The sequence below is a fragment of the Herpailurus yagouaroundi genome, unplaced genomic scaffold, assembly GCF_014898765.1.
Source record: "Herpailurus yagouaroundi ecotype Mexico unplaced genomic scaffold, PumYag 187, whole genome shotgun sequence".
Lineage (NCBI taxonomy): Eukaryota > Metazoa > Chordata > Mammalia > Carnivora > Felidae > Herpailurus > Herpailurus yagouaroundi.
Window position 1 is genome coordinate 17,904,062 of NW_024412418.1, and position 17,282 is coordinate 17,921,343.

At 53.7% G+C, this 17,282-nt stretch overlaps 2 protein-coding genes and 2 long non-coding RNA genes across 5 annotated transcripts in view; 1 reads left to right on the plus strand and 3 right to left on the minus strand.

The window, feature by feature from the left end:
• Window positions 1–5,063, plus strand: part of ABTB2 (ankyrin repeat and BTB domain containing 2) — a 174,238-nt gene extending 169,175 nt beyond the window's left edge. For both annotated transcript variants that reach the window (XM_040495479.1, XM_040495480.1), the window contains exons 15-17: window positions 2,594–2,662; window positions 3,295–3,408; window positions 4,750–5,063. In XM_040495479.1, the coding sequence (XP_040351413.1) occupies window positions 2,594–2,662; window positions 3,295–3,408; window positions 4,750–4,947 (381 nt within the window). In that variant the 3' untranslated portion in view covers window positions 4,948–5,063. The remainder of the gene's footprint in view (window positions 1–2,593; window positions 2,663–3,294; window positions 3,409–4,749) is intronic.
• On the minus strand, window positions 723–2,832 carry LOC121043563 (uncharacterized). The gene is made up of 2 exons (XR_005796910.1): window positions 2,420–2,832; window positions 723–2,174 (listed from the first exon to the last, which is right to left on the minus strand). It is a non-coding gene; the product is annotated as an uncharacterized LOC121043563 (long non-coding RNA).
• A 124-nt stretch (window positions 5,064–5,187) lies between the features above and the next one.
• Window positions 5,188–9,348, minus strand: LOC121043564 (uncharacterized). The gene is made up of 3 exons (XR_005796911.1): window positions 8,087–9,348; window positions 7,614–7,748; window positions 5,188–6,689 (listed from the first exon to the last, which is right to left on the minus strand). It is a non-coding gene; the product is annotated as an uncharacterized LOC121043564 (long non-coding RNA).
• A 1,088-nt stretch (window positions 9,349–10,436) lies between these two features.
• NAT10 (N-acetyltransferase 10) overlaps window positions 10,437–17,282 on the minus strand; it is a 35,266-nt gene continuing 28,420 nt past the window's right edge. Inside the window, exons 24-29 of the mRNA XM_040495481.1 lie at window positions 16,192–16,364; window positions 15,572–15,691; window positions 15,110–15,208; window positions 14,686–14,759; window positions 13,450–13,533; window positions 10,437–11,251 (exon numbers count right to left, since the gene is read on the minus strand). Of these exons, the coding sequence (XP_040351415.1) occupies window positions 11,140–11,251; window positions 13,450–13,533; window positions 14,686–14,759; window positions 15,110–15,208; window positions 15,572–15,691; window positions 16,192–16,364 (662 nt within the window). The 3' untranslated portion in view covers window positions 10,437–11,139. The remainder of the gene's footprint in view (window positions 11,252–13,449; window positions 13,534–14,685; window positions 14,760–15,109; window positions 15,209–15,571; window positions 15,692–16,191; window positions 16,365–17,282) is intronic.

The following is a 17,282-nucleotide window of genomic DNA, read 5'->3' on the forward strand; positions in this document are numbered from 1 at the left end:
AGGTGGGAGGCGAGGCCCAGGGTCTGGCACAGGCAGCAGAGTTGGGGAGGGGAGGGTCTCTCCTTCCCTCTTCTCCATCCCTTGCTCCAAATTCACGTGGAGAAGGGGCAGCTCTAGACACTGCTTTGGCTAAGAAGCCCAAAGTCTGGGCATGAGGTGGGGTCAGGACCAGATATGGGAGGGCAATGCAGGAGAGGCAGCAGGGCCGGGGCCAGAGTAGGGGGAGGGCACGTGTGAGCCCACTGCCATGTGGCTGCCCAGCCCGGAGGGGTTCTTGCTCCCTGGGAGGACATCCGTGTCAGAGCAGCCTTAGCAGCCCTTGACGACCTCTCGGGGCTGTTGGGAGGGTAAATAGGAACATCGGGTCTAACATCCGTGGCACACGCAGGCCTGGGAAATGTGGGCTCTCTGGCTATAGAATTCTGCCACGTGGGGGAGTGCCATCTCAGATGGAGCATCCAGATGCTGACCTCTGCTTTCCGGGCTTCGATCCGGGACCGGGGTTTCCTAACAAAGCCGGAAGTTTCAGCCCCACAGTATCTCCCTGGCTTTCACAGCACTGGGAGGGAATGAGGGCAGGTGGGGGAAGGGGTTCATTAGGTTTGTTTTTGAGAGGAGGAAACAGGCCCAAGGAGATCTGGGCTATGCCATCCAAGAGAAAGATAATGCAAGACACATATGTAATTTAACATTTCCTAGTAGCCACATAAAAAAGCAGGAGATGGAGTGAAATTAATAACATATTAAACCCATGGTAGCCAAAATATTACATGTGATCAATATAAAAATTAGCAACTGTATTTTCATACCAAGAATGTAAAACATAAGCATTTGAAATCCAGTGTGTTTTTGACATCTCAATTCAGTATTTTAAGTATTCCAAATACTTAAAAGCTAGATGTGGTCAGCGGCTATAGTGTTAGGGCCAGCCTAGATCTTGCCAAGGTCACTGCCGACGACCCCACCCGGGCCTTTGAGGACCGGCTGGTCTTACCTGGCTTCTGACCCCAGTCTTGTCCCGGCAGTATCTGCAGCCTCCTGGAGTCAGGTTCCTGGGGTCCTGTCCGGGACGGAAGGAGACCCTGCCACCCCCTCTGTAGCTGACGCTGCCTGGGGCCTTTCCCAGAGCAGCCTGTCTGGACCCTCAGGCTGCTGGGCTGCACACAATCAACCCATCTCTGCCTGCTGGCCACCCGCCTCCCGCAGCAAGGTTCCCAGGGAGCGGTTCAGCTCTGGCTTCCACAGACTAATATCCATTTAAGGGACTTCAGGGAGATCCACAGGCCACAGGTGGCTGGGCCTTGTTGAACCAGCTCCCGAGCCGTGGGGCCTGGGAAGGAGAGCTGCAGGACTCCGGCCCATCTCACGGCCCACACCCCCAGGCCCCTTCTTGCTGAGGGGCTGGCTGGCCTGAGGCCACCCCTTAGCAAACAAGCCTAGGAGATCCTACCCCCCATCCCCCCACCTGCTCCACTCCCAGCACTGGATCATCCAAGGCAGTCCTGCCGGTGTCCCAAACAGCCACTCTGTGCCCAGCACAGGGGACGGCACCTGAGGCGCACACCTCCTGGAAGGACAGACACCTCCATCTGTGCTCCAGCAGGGGCTGCTGGACCGAGGGAGCCTCCCCCGCCCCCCGCTCTGTGGGGAGGGACAGTCTCCGGGGACTGACCTCAGGCCTGGACAGACTAGCCATCTCCCCACTCTTCTCCCCCAGGGTTGGGCTGCTTCCTAGACCCTCTGGTGCCTCTTCCAGCCCGGGGGCCGGCTCCTAACAGAGCCCGACTGTGCGGGCCGGAGTCGTGTTTACTTACACACTTGCCAGCTCCTTGCTGGGGCTGTTTCTGCAGCCAACCGGGGAGAATCATTTTTCTTTTTCCAACTGGGAACCTCCCAGGCTCCAGCGTGATGGCAGAGTTTGTGACAGACCACAGTGAAATTAAATGTAGTTCCCCAGTCCTAGGCCACCTCATTTGATATCCCAGGCCCTCTGTTCCCACAAGCCCCAGGTCTGGGCCAGGCAACGAGGTGACCTCTGGACCAGACCCAACCCCAGCTCTGAGCTTGCTGTCCAAGGGAACAAATCCAGGGGGCAGACAGGGTCTGGCTCTCACCTCCACGCTGGAGATCTAGCACAGCCGGGAAAGTTGGAAGCAGCTTCTGAGGGTAGGCCCCTATTTAGAATTTAGGTAAGAAGAGAAATGAGCATTGTGCTGCTTAGAGTCTGGTGTGGGAGTCAGAAGACCTGAGTGACTTGAGCCATGCTGCCTTCCCTCCTGGGGCCTCAGTTTCCCCATCTGTGAACAGCACCTTCCCTTCTGGGCTCACGGGGCTGTCATGAGGTTGAGGGTGAAACCATCCCGTAGAGGGAAGCTTGTCGTGTATACAGGAAATCAAGAGGGAGAGTCTCGGGGCTGACCTGTAGAGACTGCACAAAATATCCGCTTCAGTGAGTGGGGATGTGCACGCATCCACATGGAGAGGGTGGAGGGCGCAGCCAGGCCCAGGGCGGAGAGCGGCACTCTGGTGAAGCCAGAGGACGTGGGTGCCGCGGGGCCGTTTGGTGTTCACGCAGGGCCTCTTCCCGCTGCAGATGATGATGCAGTATTTGTACTACGGAGGAACAGAAGCCATGGACATCCCGGCCTCCGACATCCTGGAGGTGAGGTCCTGGTGCTGGGAAGGGCGTGGGAGCCGGTGCACCCAATGCCCGGCTGCTGGCTCTCAACCCCGCGCTCAGAGACATGGCATTGGAGAGCCAAGGAGGGGAGGTGGCCTCTTCAAGGACCTTCTGATTCCCTGCTGGTCCTTTCTCTTCTTGTGACAGGGAACTGGGTGCCCACCACCTGCTGGGCCATGCCTGGGGTGGGGGTGGGGGCTGGAAAGGCTCCCCTGTAGGGATAATGGGCCCAGGAGGATCAAAGGCAGGCAGCAGGGCCTCCCACTCACCTCCTCACACTTAGAAAACAGAGCCCCTGCCGGCCAGGCACCTGGGTAGAAGGTGGTGTAGACAAAGCATGCAGCTTATGACTGAAGATCTTCTGTGAGGTCAGGAATCCCAACCAGTGTCTGTCACCCATCCTGTGCCTTCCAAGGTGTCCCAGCAAATACCGAGGTGCTCTAGAACAGAAATATATCCATCCTCAGACTTTACCTGCTGAGGCAGGCAGGGCCCGAGGATTAGAACATAGGGCCCACTGCACGAAGCAGCTTTCTGTTCCGTGATGCCTGGGCCACAGGCCCGGCTGCCCCCATCCAAGGCCACCTTTTGCCTCCCTCCGCGCCCCCCCACAGCTGCTGTCAGCCGCCAGCTTGTTCCAGCTGGATGCCCTACAGAGGCACTGCGAGATCCTGTGCTCCCAGACCCTCAGCGTGGAGAGCGCCGTGAACACGTACAAGTACGCCAAGGTGAGGACCCGCTGGGGCCTGGCTAAGAAACAGAGGCAGCTGGGCAGTACTTGCGGGGCAGTGTGAGGACTGGAGGGGGGCAGGAATGCTCTCTGGAGTCTGGGGTCATCGCTGTTCAGCAGCATGTAGCTCGGGGAAGAGCTTTCCAGCCAAGCAGACCCCAGTTCACATTCTAGCTGTGCCCCACCAGGCTGGGGGTGCCTGGGGCAAAAGGCTGAGCTTCTCTGAGCCCCATCACTTCCCCAGGTTCTGACCTGATTCTTCCCCAACCTGTCCTCCTGAATCTTCCCCTTCCTTAGCAACAGCATGGCCCTCTGCTCAGGTGCCTAGACTCAAACCATGAGAATTTTATATACTTTATATATATGTAAATCTTTTTTAGGTTCCCTCATTTAGGTCAGCTCTTGTGAACACATCGACAGTCTGTCCGCTGGGCCTCTCCCGCCCCCTCTCTGGACCATGGCACTGGCCCAGCCTCTCCCTTTTTGGCTTTCACCCCGTAGTCCACAGGCTTTTTGAAAAGCGTTAGGACCATGTCACTCCTCTACTTAACGCCTCCCCTCCCCCAAAGCCTCCTCCGCTTGCAGACTAAATATCATGCTTCACCAAGCCCCTAGCACCCCACCCACCTCTCCCTTCACCCAGTGCCCTGGCTCGTTCTCCGCTCCCACCTCCCCTGGGTCTCTTGTGATAACCATCCCCACCTCCAGGAAAGCACCTTCTGGAGCACCTCACAAAGCCCGCTGGTTTCCCCCCCTCTCCCATAAGGCCCCTGCCACACGGCCATCACCTGCCCGTGCTTCCTCACAGCACTGACCTCCATCTGCCGTTACTTTGCTTGGTCCTCTGGTTTCTGTCTCCCCGAAGGAGAACATCAGCTCTAAGAGCACACTGCAGAGACCTGAACCTCAGAACCTGGTGCCCACTGCCTGGCTCGGAGCGGACACTTGATATTTCTGGAGTTAAAATAGTTACTGAGCACCTACCGGCTCAGTTGCTGGGCCTCGTGCCGTCTCCCTGACCCTGCCATTAGTAAGGGAGCTTCTGCCCCAGCAAGGATGACTGCCATTCAATGATGGCAGCAGTGGAAAGTAGGCAAAGAAAACGCTGGGGCCAAGAACAAGTGATGTTTCTGGTGGCACAGCTGGGATTTGAGCCCAGATTAGTCCAACCTGGAGGTGATGCTTATGGACGGAGTCCAGGTCAGGGGGTGCCAAGGCCTGTGCTGGGCCTTGGCCCATGGGTAATATTTGGGGGAGGGTGGAGGGTGGTTTTGGGTGGGTCTGTGCCGGGGTCATGCTAAGGTTGTGGGTCTCACCACCCCCCCCCCACCCCCCACAGATCCACAATGCCCCTGAACTGGCCCTGTTCTGTGAAGGCTTCTTCCTCAAGCACATGAAGGCCCTACTTGAGCAGGACTCCTTCCGGCAGCTCATCTACGGCCGCAACAGCAAAGTGCAGGGCCTGGACCCGCTGCAGGACCTGCAGAGTACCCTGGCCGAGCGCGTGCACTCTGTCTACATCACCTCCCGGGTGTGAGGGGGCTGGGCGCACACAGGTCGGCACACCCAGCCCCCTCTGGGCCAGGGGTCTGTCTCTAGGCATCCCAGCGGGTGTGAAAGGCTGGGAGCAAGTGCTTCCGGGCCATCTGAACGAGTATGTAGCCAGGGTCTGTGGATGGGTCGTTGCCCCATGGAGGGGGCCAGGGCGCTGGCTGAGGCCCTCCTGGAGCCAGGCTCATGGGACTCAGTTTCCCCCTCTTTTCCCAGACCTCCCCTCTGGTGGTGATCTGTCCTTGCACAGGTAGATGTGCTCTGAGCCCTCCTGTCACTGGGCAGCCCCACCTTCAACCCTCTGCCCCCAAGCTGTGTCTGCTTGACTAGTTATGGGCAGACAAGTTCAAAAGGTGGCCCTTCCCCCACCTGCAACCCCCATACCGTTTGCACCTTGAGGGCTGCCGTGTACTCACCCTCTTGTGCTCCCCTCCTGGAGATCTATGGCTGATCCTGATTCTTCCCGCTTGAAATAGGGCCTGGAAGGCATGGTCAGAAGCTAACTACCCGCAGTCCCCACACCTCCATAAGCTCGGACGGTCCCAGCTGGGACTCCTGGAAGTACAGGCATCCTGATGAATGTAGAGAATGTATACTCTGGGCCTCAGGCCCCTTCATGCAGAAGCGGTATTTTTTTCTCAACATCACGTCAGAAAGGCTGTCCAAATCCCTGAACTTATTCCTCAAGGCTGTGCCTTCAAAGGCTTGATGTGAGCCTCCAGGGGGCACAGAGGGTCACTCAGTCCTATTCTCTTTGGTGTCTAGGCCGACAGAGGCCCTCCTTTGGGGACCACAAACCTGCTCGGTTAGTGGTAGAGCAGTTCCCCAACTGATGCCTTCAGAGCTTTCAGTCTAAGCGCAGGGTGGCATGGAGGAGTCTGGGGGCCTCAGCCCATGCTGCTGCTGTTTTTAGGGGCCCATTCTGAAACCCCAAGCCTAGATTTAGGCTGCCTCTGTGGGCTCAGGAAGCAGACCCCTAAATGTACCCCTGGCTGAGTCCTCCGACTTGGGCTGGAGAGGGGCACCTCTCACTGGGAACTGCGGTCCTGGGGGTAGAAAGGGTGGGGCAGTGGTGGGAGGGAAGGGGCGGGAGAAGGCCTGCTGCTTCTCACCTACCTGCTCCGGGCCTGCTGTAGGCCCCGGGCTTCCCTAGGTGGAGGGGCAGCATCGGGCTGGACACTTGTCATATTTATGGACCAGACACTGGGGGAGCATTCCGGACAGCTTGCTCCGGGTGTAGCCTTCTTCAGGCTGTCTGGCTGCACCTTAGAAACTATTTATTCACCAAAAGCCCTGGGCACTTAAGGAGGTGTTACTTTGGTTACCTTGAAAAGCCCCTGGGGGCTTGCAATCTTGGAAAATATTTTCGACTAGCTGCTTGAGCTGGATGTACAAAGGAATAGGCGTTATTTTATTGCTGTAATATTGTATGATACTGTAACTATACATTAATGTTGTCACTTATTGTAAATGTACCATGGTTTTATTAACAATAAACACTTGTTAACAATGACCTTGGTCTCATCACTCCTGATAGAGGGTTGCTCAGAGCTGGAGAAGAGCCCATTTAGGACCAGGAAGAGAACCCAGAGCTAATTCTCTGGTTACTCAGGCTTCCTGCCAAAAAGCCGGGTTGAGGCTACCCCCTACTCACCTCACCCAGGACCTGAGCCTCCATCCGTCCCCCAACACCGGGCTCTGGTGTTCCTCTTCCATCAAATGAAGTAGCTAAGAGAAAATCATTCCCGTGTGTTGAGTACATGTGCCATTGATCAGGACGGAAAAGGTGTTTGTGTGGAGGGACTGGAGACCACAGACAGGAATACGATGGCTGCAGGGGCTTTTCTGGTCTCCCCTGAGCCCACACCACCCCCACGGCCCTCACGTGGGAGCTGTTGTTGGGGTTAACAGTTGTTTGCAAACTTTGGACAGTCTAAGCCTGTGTGGCCCAGCAAGGTGGAGGCAGGGTGTTTGCCACCTGGTAATAGAGGGAGAACAGTAAGCTGGCGACTGGGGTCCAGAGGTCTTCTGGGACCAGCTGTAGTTTGTTTTAGGTACAAAGTCCAGGCAGAAATAAAGGTTTTTTAAAAATGTTTGGTACCTGACGCAGGAAAAAAAATTTCTAAGGTCACTAGAAACATGGACCCAAGTGCTGTGGTTCAGTAACTGATAGGCCAGAACTCAGGAGTTGGGGGACAACATGAAGACCTCATGGGGTCAGTTGGGGTTGGTCTGCGAAAGGCCTGATGACCAGCTTTGTGGCATGGGGCCCTGGCACCGGTGGTGAGAGGACTGCGTGGGCCCACAGCGCCCTCTGGGGGCCACAGGGAGGAGGCGCACCCCTTGGCACCATCATTCTGGGCAGAGGCCCTTGGGAGGGAGGACGGGGGTTGTCCCTGCCCGGCACTTACCATCTGCAGTAACTACCCTTCAGGTGTCTGTGTCCACCTTCCCCACAAGTCTCTCCCCTCCTTCCCCCCTGTAGGATGCACCTCCGTCAAGTACCCAGGGAGCTCAGCCATTTTCTCTTTCGGGGGCAGGTCAAAGAGAAGGCCACATTAGGGAGGGATGGGTCCCCTTTGAGCCTACGTGTAGCAGAGCACACTAAGGAAGCGCTTCAATCACAGAAACCGGGGCTAGAAGTGACCTTACCCCTGGTGGCTGGGCCGCCTCCTCGGGGCCACCGCTCCAGAGCACGGGGGCCTCTCTCCTCCAGCTGTCCGCTTCAGCTAACAGCAGCCAAAGGCAGGCTGGAGGAGAGGAAGGTGAACTTCTTCACAGGAGTCCCTGGGAAACAAGGGGCCAAGAACATCAGTTCTGTACAGTGGGACTGCATTCTCCAGCCGCCCCGCAGGCAAGAAGAGGCTAGCACTCGGCATCTGGAGCCTGGGCCTCGTCCCCACAGGAAACTCCTCCAGGCGTGAGGGTCCCCCGCATTCCTGCTCCTGCTCTTCCCTTTCCTTTGCTCTCTGCTCATTGCCCAATGACAGACAGCCAGACACCAAGAGCATGGAAACTTTTTCCTCAGCTGAACCACCTACAGCCCCGTAGGAGACCCTCAGGCCTTCCCTTTCCTGCCACCCCACCCGCTGCAAACTCCACAGGACATTTCTCCTTTAACCAACCTGTTTACAGAAAGGGGCATCTGCTTCTTCCAAGGCTGATGTCTGACCCTCCCATTCACGCCAGAGGGATTGCAGCCCCGCCCCTCCTCCAGGCCTGCAAACTGGTTGCTGGTGTTAAAGGCCCTCAGATAATGAGTCTACATTTTTCCAAGGTGACGATCACTTATTTTCTCCCCTCCCCCCCCCCATCTCAACAATGCCTTTGTGTCCACCTCCCGGTCACTCTGGAGTCCTTGGGGACTGCCGGGGCCAGATGAGCAGTGGAAGCACTAGGCCAGCATTAACCCCCTCCCAGCTCAGGAGGATGGAGACCATTTAGGAATCTTCTTTGTTCAGGCTTCTTCAGCCCCGTTCCCGTCCTGGTGACAGCATTCCTAGCCAGCCTATCTGAATTCATTTCACCAATGAGATTTCCTGAGACAGCCTAGCTTTACAGATGTCACTGTCTGGGGGCCAGATGGTGAGGTCTGGGGGAGGTGTGCTTTTTCAAGTTTGGAGGGGAACCCAAGATCACAAAGTACAGGGACCTGTGTAAGAACAGATCCTTTGCAAATAAAAGGGCCAAGGCACAATGTTCACTTCCTCTTTGTGTGCAAAGGGGAAGGCTGTCTCCGAGAAGAATGACCTTGTTGGAAGCCACAGAAACGGAGAGGTCTGACCACAAAGTGCATCATCTGCCCCCCAAGTGGGGCTCTTCAGCTTAGGTTGTTTTAGAACAAAGCCAGTCTTACTAAGTCTTACTAAGCTTGCGTGTCACTGAGCAGCTCCCCTGGTTATGCAGATGCAGGCCACACAACCCAGAGACTTCTAGAGCACTTGCCATACACCAGGCCCCACTGTCCGCTCTTCACACTCAGCTCCACTCGCTCCTCACAACGGTGCATGAGGTGGGAAGGGTCATTACCACTTGCGTCTCACAGATGTGGGCCCGGACAGCAGGTGGAGGGAAAGTGGCGTGCCCAAGGTCACAGTGGGGCTCAGGGCAGAACAGTGTTGCAGCCCGGAGGTCTGACCTCAGAGCACCTCTCCCTGCATCCTGGAGCAGAGCATAAGTCAGGCTTCGGGGTGGGAGGTGCCATGCAAGGGCTCGGCCGATCTGGGCCCCCATACGCATGGGAAGACATGGCTTAAGACAATAGTTTTAAGAAACCATCCAGCTCTGACCACTTGGGATTCCGACTTTGATTTTAAGTCACTCTCTGAGAAACTTAACAGAAACCCATGGGGGAGGGGAAGGAAAAAAAAAAAAAAAGAGGTTAGAGTGGGAGAGAGCCAAAGCATAAGAGACTGTTGAGAACTGAGAGCAAACTGAGGGTTGATGGGGGGTGGGAGGGAGGAGAGGGTGGGTGATGGGTATTGAGGAGGGCACCTTTTGGGATGAGCACTGGGTGTTGTATGGAAACCAATTTGACAATAAATTTCATATAAAAAAAAGTCACTCTCCTAAGAAAATCCTTTGGAAGATAGGCTCGGGCACTCACCTGAAAAACAAGCAGATCAAAAATTCTCGTTGCCCCTCTCATTGAACTCTCCTGCTGGCCTAACAGGGGGTCTGTGGACAGGAACCTGTGGATCCAGGAGACGAAAGACCCCTAAACCTATGTAGGCAAGGTGCAGGGGTCACCAGTCCAGGCCGAATTTGCTCTCCTTGCTGTGGGTGTGAGTCCTGGGAGGTGTACATTTAATCCTCTGGTCCAGAAGTTCCCCTTCCAGGAAGCTGGATTACACACCTTTCGCTGAGGAAAGGGTCTTTGGACTCATGGAAGACCAGTCCTTTTAAGTTCTATGAAAATCTGAGGGGGATCAGTAACCAAAGCTCGAGGCTGACGCAGCCAGGGAGCCGCAGGGCACAGGGAGACAGCAGATCAGAACAAGAGCACGACTGAGCCGACTTCCACCTTGAGCATTTCTCACCCTCAGCGACAGGGATAAGGAACAATCCTACAGAAACCAGCAGAAGCCCTCAGGGTCAAGGTTTCAATACACAGTACTGGGTTTAGAACCAGAAAGTAGATACCGTGAAACAGCATACCAAAGTATGCGTGAAGTCACCACACAATTCCTGTACCCAACAGAAGGGACCCGATGACCTGACAGAAGCTTGGAGGAAACGCACAGCTAGCTAGCTTCCCGGAACCACAGCATGTCCCTCAGAAGGACCACAGTGAGCACGGTGGGTGCCGGCCACTCTCCCAAAGGCTTTTGGGTCATCGGTAAGCCCTGGCCCCTGCTCGCCCTCGGCCTCGGTACCAACTCCTTCTGGAGATTACCGGGCAGCCAAGCCCCACCAGGAGAAACAAGGCAAGGCACCTCTCCCACCCACATGGGGTCAATGAGCACCCACAGGCGGTTGGTCTTTCTAGCTTGTTATTTATTAAAAATAGATTCTCTATCCCTCCCTTACCCCTGCTAGCAAAATGGTCTTGCACATTTTTTCCCAAATAGATGAAATAACAGATCTGGGGACTCAATGTCATAGTCTTTTCCTAAATGAAGAGCTCAAGCTCTCCAAGGACACAGGGCAGCAGGCCTGCGGAGCCAGGAGAGGAATGCTTCACGGCAGAGCAAAGCCCAGCGCACAGAACAGTGACCTGCCGCGGCCACATGGTTGGACCAGAGCTCCTGCTACTCTAGGCCACGACGAGAGGCCCAGGGCTCCATCAGGGGCCTCCTGAGCATCACCAGAAGGTTGTGCATTTAATGTCTGAGAAGGGACAAGAGTCAGCGTGGCTCCAACAGGTGGGAAGGGGCCAAAACAGCTGGGCCCAGAGCAAAGTGTGAACTTATGGGGGGAAAAAGACCTGGACAGGGGGAGGGGAGGCAGGCCCTCAGCAGCACCAGAGGTTTGTCCAACCGTCCAGTTCTAAGCGGACCAGCACAGAAGGGACGTCGCCTTAAGCCAAGCTTGGCCCACGGACTGAACTCCTAGGCAGCTTCCGGGTCTGATGGGGACTTCGTTGCTTTTAACATCCAGGCCTCCACCCGGTCCAGCCAGAGACAGCTCAGCACGTCAGACTCCTCTCCTTACGCATCAGCCACGGATGCCCACCTTCCTATTTCTTCCGCTTCAGTTTCATATCTTTTTTATTCTTCATGTCTCTGTTTTTCTTCAACTTTTTGTTCTGTTTGGGTTCTTGTTTGGCTTCCAGCTTCCTTTTCTTGTCACTAGAGAGACAAAAAAAAAAAAAAAAAAAAACCCACAAATAGAAAGAGAAAATGAAATATGCACAGATCTGTAACATCTTTGAGACTGCTTTGCTTCAGGCTTGCTTTGCTTTGTCTGAAAACGGGTTTTCACCATCTGAAACATTAATGAGACAGAAATGTTCTCTGCAAGCCTACCTGCACGCCAGACACTGTGCTGGGGGGAACATGCCGACCAGTTCCTGCCCTGACCGGGCTCTTCCTTGGAGGAATAAATCTCTCTTAACACCTGAAATCTGAATTCCCTTTGGATTGCTGTTCATTCTCCCCTCCCACCACTCAAAAGCAGACATATTATCCCACGGACCCTGTGGATAGTCTCTAACACAAAGCAGGACTCTCCCAAGAACACCCTGTAATACTTTCCAGCGTGGTAGTATTTTATTTTTCCTAAATGAGAGAGAAACCGAAAGGAGTAGGAACTCAGGTTACACGTTTCAGCTGGCCAGGGGCGGCCTCGCTGACAGCTTAGTACTGGAGTCATTCGGCAAAGGACTACCGCCTTCCTTCCCTTTTACAGGTTAAAGATTCTCTCCAGTGGCATTTTGTCCTGGGAACAAACACCTCCCTATGACGAGAAAGCAAACAGTTCCATCCACAGACCACTACCATCACCTGAACAAAATGACCTCTCAAAAAAGAAAAGCAAGGCCTCAAAGAATACGATGACAGGTATCAGTGTTTTTTATCTCCAAGAGTAGAACTGACTCAGAGAACTTCAAGCAGATTTGCCACAGAGGCCAGTGAAAGCAGGAGGCTCCTCACCAGCAGTGACACAGCCAAACGGCAGGAAAAGCCAAGCTCCGAGGGACGTGGAACCAGCGGGGTCCACACCAAGCACACGCCCCAGCCTTTTGTTCCAGTCAAAGCCACCATGCTCAAGGCCAGAGCCATCACAGGCCCTGTGCGTCATCTGCTATCCTGGCCAAACCAGAAACTAGGACACGATGACAGTGAGCTCTCGTGCCACATCTGAGAGCATCCGGGGATTGAGGTTGGCAGCACTGCTGGAACCTTCAAAATGCCGCAGTAACTTTATGGAGACTGCAGGAGACAGTATCTGATTTCTGGGATCTCTAGTTCCTAGAGTCACAAGACTTCTTTCCAAATTTATCCCTCAAGGGAACCTATCCTATGGCAACGCCAAGAACTCACCTCCCCACTAACTCCAAACCAGCTGTGGAAGTTCATCTCCAGAGGCCGAGGGCAGGGGAAACCTCATTCTCCTCCCCAGGAACTCCAATATAGGTTCAGGCCCGAGAAGCCATGATCTACAAATGCCCCCCTCTGCAGAGAAGCAGCTGGAGGGGGAGGTTTTCAAGCAGGGCCTCCTGGGATCCCCAACTCTTTCAGGTGGGCCCCAAGGGGGAAACTGTTTTCACAACAATACAAACACACTGTCTGCCCCTCACTTTCACTCTCACAGCTGTCCAGTCTTCCAGAAGCTACGAGGTGTGCGATGGCACCAGAATGAACGCAGAAGCAGAGGAGTCAGCTGCTGCCTATTAACCCAGACAGCGTTTGCAAAATGTAAATGTAAAACAACGCCACTCTTAAGATTTTTGTGGGCAAAGGCTATTTTTCTAAACAACAAAACCATAATGAGTCCATGATTGTTAATTCTGGATGAATTTTTTAACATCTCAGTTTACTTCTAACATGGAAAATATTGATAGATATAACCCTCATAAACAAAAGTCCCTTGGGGGCCCTCAATTTTTATGATGCAAAGGAACTCTAAGACCCAAGACTTGGGGAATCACCAGCTTCAAGCAAGGGGAATATAGCAGGTAAAACTCCAGCCTCAGCAGTGGACACACCTGGTCCTGACCCCGGCTCAGCCTCTTACCGGCTGGATGCTTCTTGGGAATTTACTTAACACCCTGGAGCCTCGGTCACTTCATTTTTAGAGCAGTGCTGGTAATAAAGCAGCCACCGTCGTTGTGAGGGTGCACAGGACACCACATTGATGCCCACAAGAGCCCCATGGCCCTGCCTCATCTGTAGGAAATACGATACCAAAGGAGCTACCCTCAAGGAAAGAGTAGTGATTTTGTCCCTCAAAGCTTTTGCTTCGACCTCCTATTTCCTAATGAAAGTCACTAGAGGAGCTGAGAGACCAGAAAGCCTCTCCTGCCAGAAGTCTGCTGGGCCCTCACCTCTTCAGGCTGACAATGGAGGCATTCTCCCCAGCTTTGTTCAAAACTTCATTCCATTCTTCATCATCTCCACGGATTATGTATCTAAAAAAAAAAAAAAAGGAAATCTCAAAGCCTGCTCAAAAGAAGATAGTGACAACATTCTCAGCAGACATGGCCCATCACAAAGGCCCGGCCAGCCGCACCAGCGTGAACGGCAGAGGGAAGGGGCACTTGCACACTAGGGGGCTTCATGGGAGCAAGGAGGGCCACAGGGCCTGCCAGGAGTCATACTCTCACTAAGTGTCCAGCAGGGGGAGCCTCCTATGGCCCCACAAGCATCTTGCTCACTCCCACCTCAAGAGGCATGGTGCCCACAGGCCCTGGAATCGTGCCTCCCTGCCCCACCTCGCCCCACCTCTCTCAAGCCAGCAGCCCCAGCAAGTCAGGGTTTTGTGAATTGAGGGAAGAGCTCAAAACCCTGCCCAGGGACCTCCAGGGTCCTCCATCTCATGTGTCCAACAACCACCATTTCTAAAGGACTCAGTCAGGGGGCTACAGGTCAACGAAGCTCAGAGGCCACTAATTCTAGAAACTTCATTTACATCAACCGACAGAGCGGATGACACCATTACAGCTGAAGCTCAGGGGGACCAGGAGTCCTAGTTCACAGAGGGTTCCAGAACAAGGGGTTTTGGTTTATTTGTAGGCAGTAGAATCCTTTCTTGAATCAAGTTTACATGTAAAAGCCAAACAGAGAAAAGCAGCCATTGAAAATGGATGTTCATTGGGGCGCCTGGATGGCTCAGTCGGTTGAGCGTCCGACTTCGGCTCAGGTCATGATCTCGCGGTCCGTGAGTTCAAGCCCCGCGTCGGGCTCTGGGCTGATGGCTCAGAGCCTGGAGCCTGCTTCCGATTCTGTGTCTCCCTCTCTCTCTGCCCCTCCCCCGTTCATGCTCTGTCTCTCTCTGTCTCAAAAATAAATAAATGTTAAAAAAAAAATTTTTTTTTTAAATAAAAAAAAAAAAGAAAATGGATGTTCATCAATTAGTACCCCTCCCTGGGGACCTGAGGGAAAATCCTCAAAATATGCAGAGTGAGTTAGAGAGGTTTTAGCTGTTTGGCTTCTAAAATGGTGCCATGTGACAGCTGCCAGGGCACCCGGATGTGGATCAGAAGGGAGCTGCAGACAGGTCCCCAGGGTCCTCAAGGCCAAGGCAGAGCCTCCACTCCCCATGAGTGGTGCGGGGGCCTTACTGAGAGAGGTCCATGTTCTTCAGCTTCCCCACTTCTTTCTTGTGTTTCTCCTGGAATTCCTTTGCTGCTTCATCCTGCGGTCAAAGCCCCAGAGACAGAGCAGGTCAGAGCCGAGCAGAAGACAAATGACAGAACAAGAGGGCACGGTATCTCTAGGAGAGCAGACAGCTCCTTCCCTGCCATCAGAGGCAGCTCTTACTAAAAGAATATCAAATCTGTGCTTGCAAAAGCCTGAAAGGACAAACAAGCTGTCAGTAGCAGTGCTGGACCGCCTGCACACACGCACTCGGGGGGCATCGCATGTCGGGGAGCGAGAGCGCGAGCACACACAGGCCAGGGGGACTCCGCTGCGTCAGGGCGGAGGACTCTCCCCCCAGGGCAACGGGTGCACCTCCGACATTCCCACGCTTTAAGCGGGTCCTACCAGGTCATCACTGAGGGTCTTCATCGTGGGCTCCATAACCACATCCTTCACTGCCGCCATCTGCTCCTCAATGGCCCTCTCCTGCACTTCATTAAATAGCTGCAAGACAACGGCCGAGAGATGAAGCGGAGCGGCAGCTGGGACCCTGTCACTCACTACCGAGTCACTTAGCACACACTTCACATGGGCAAGAGTGCACCCCTTCATGGTAAGAGTAGAAAAACAGACTGGAAGATAGCAAATTCCTAACAGTGGTGCCACCCCTGGGAGAAAGCACGGGAACATTCCATATAGAGCTGAAGGCCCCTATTTCTTCGTGTGAGAGCAAGAGTGAGTGAGTGAGTGAGTGAGAAGATCTGCAACAAATACGGCCAAACGTTAACATCTATTTGTTTTAGGGCAGGGAGTGAGTTTGTTGAATTATCGGAAACAGATCAAAACCCTGCCTTCAGATCACATTACCTTCACCACTTTGCGGATGATCCGGTTGAAAAGTCCCATCAACTGGCCTGAGGGCAGCTCAATCTCCTTTTCCAGCTGATCCACAGACTTGTGCTGGAGGCCAATGCCTAAGAGAAGAGCCTGGAGGATGGAAAATTTGCTGGAGTGGCCACTAGGACAGGCCCTTACCCATTAAAAGGGCACGGAGAACCAGTCACTTTCTTTTGACCAAAGCTATCTGCCACAAAATATCGACTGGTATGGTCTGTTCTGGCATCTTCTCTTTCACCCTGTTACTGAAACCACCAAGAAATGCTTCCTCCTCCTGAAATCCCCAAACTGATTATCCTGACAAACAGCTGCTTCACAGCTGCATTTTAAATTACACAGTGCCCTTGAACCTCTGCTAAGGTAGAGTTAGAATCAAGGCAATGTGGTGGGGTGGGAAGAATGTGGGTTCAAACCGCAGCTCTTCCTCTGACTGTATGGCCAGGCATGTGAGTCAACTTCAGAGCCCAAGTGTCCCCCCACCTGTAAAACGGGGAGAACACTACCCACTGATCAGAACCATAAGGAATTAAATGCACAAAATTACATCAGAGCATCCAACTGAATGGGCACACAAGGAGCAGATAACCTACTGACTGGGCCGCAGACAGGGACAGGTCCCCCAGCTGGTTTAGGAAATACATCCGGGAGACGGCTGGGATCAGGTCCATGATGAGATGATAGTCCACCATGTTCCGTGAGTACATCTCCAGCCTCTTCAGGTCATAGGGGAGGAAGAGGGCTTCCAGTTCGGCCCGGCACAGTGCTGTCCAAGCAACAGAGCCAGACACGTTAGAGCAGCCGGATGTCCTTGCAAGGCTTGATGGGGTTCCCAAGTAACACACAGCGGTCCCCTGGTGGCGCCCTAACAGCTGCTCCTCCACAGGGCCTCCTGTGGGCCAGCCCTGACCTTTCTCTTGCCAAGGGCAGGCGGCCTCAGGCCACGCAGGGAGGGGGGACGGTTGGCATGTCACCCTTGCTCAGAGTTCCACGCCAGCCCATCAGACCAAGGAAAGGCTCCAGCGTCCCAGGGATAGAGGAGCCCAACACTCCTTCCCCACTTTGCCACTTCTCCTCAGGACCCAGCTTCACAGAAAGTGTGTATGCTCTGCCCAGTTTGAGGAAAACAGATTTTTCCATTAAAATATAATTGGTCGGGCGCCTGGGTGGCGCAGTCGGTTGAGCGTCCGACTTCAGCCAGGTCACGGTCTCGCGGTCCGTGAGTTCGAGCCCCGTGTCAGGCTCTGGGCTGATGGCTCGGAGCCTGGAGCCTGTTTCCGATTCTGTATCTCCCTCTCTCTCTGCCCCTCCCCCGTTCATGCTCTGTCTCTCTCTGTCCCCAAAATAAATAAACGTTGAAAAAAAAAAAAATTTATAAAATATAATTGGCAAAAAAAAAAAGAAAAAAGAAAAGGTACACACACATACCCAGCAGCAGAAAAAACCTACAGCTATTAATACTAATGATCCATTACTTTTTAATATTTTAAATATTCCAATGGAATTTACATGTCAAAGCACTTCCCATGTGTCAGCCACAGGAGGAGGAGCACATATTATTACAAATTTCATGAATGAGGACACTGAGCCTGAGAATTAAGCTGGTTACTCTAGCTCACAGAATTTAAATCAAGTTCCACAATTAACTAGCTATATGAACTTATTTAACACCCAAAGTCTTGTT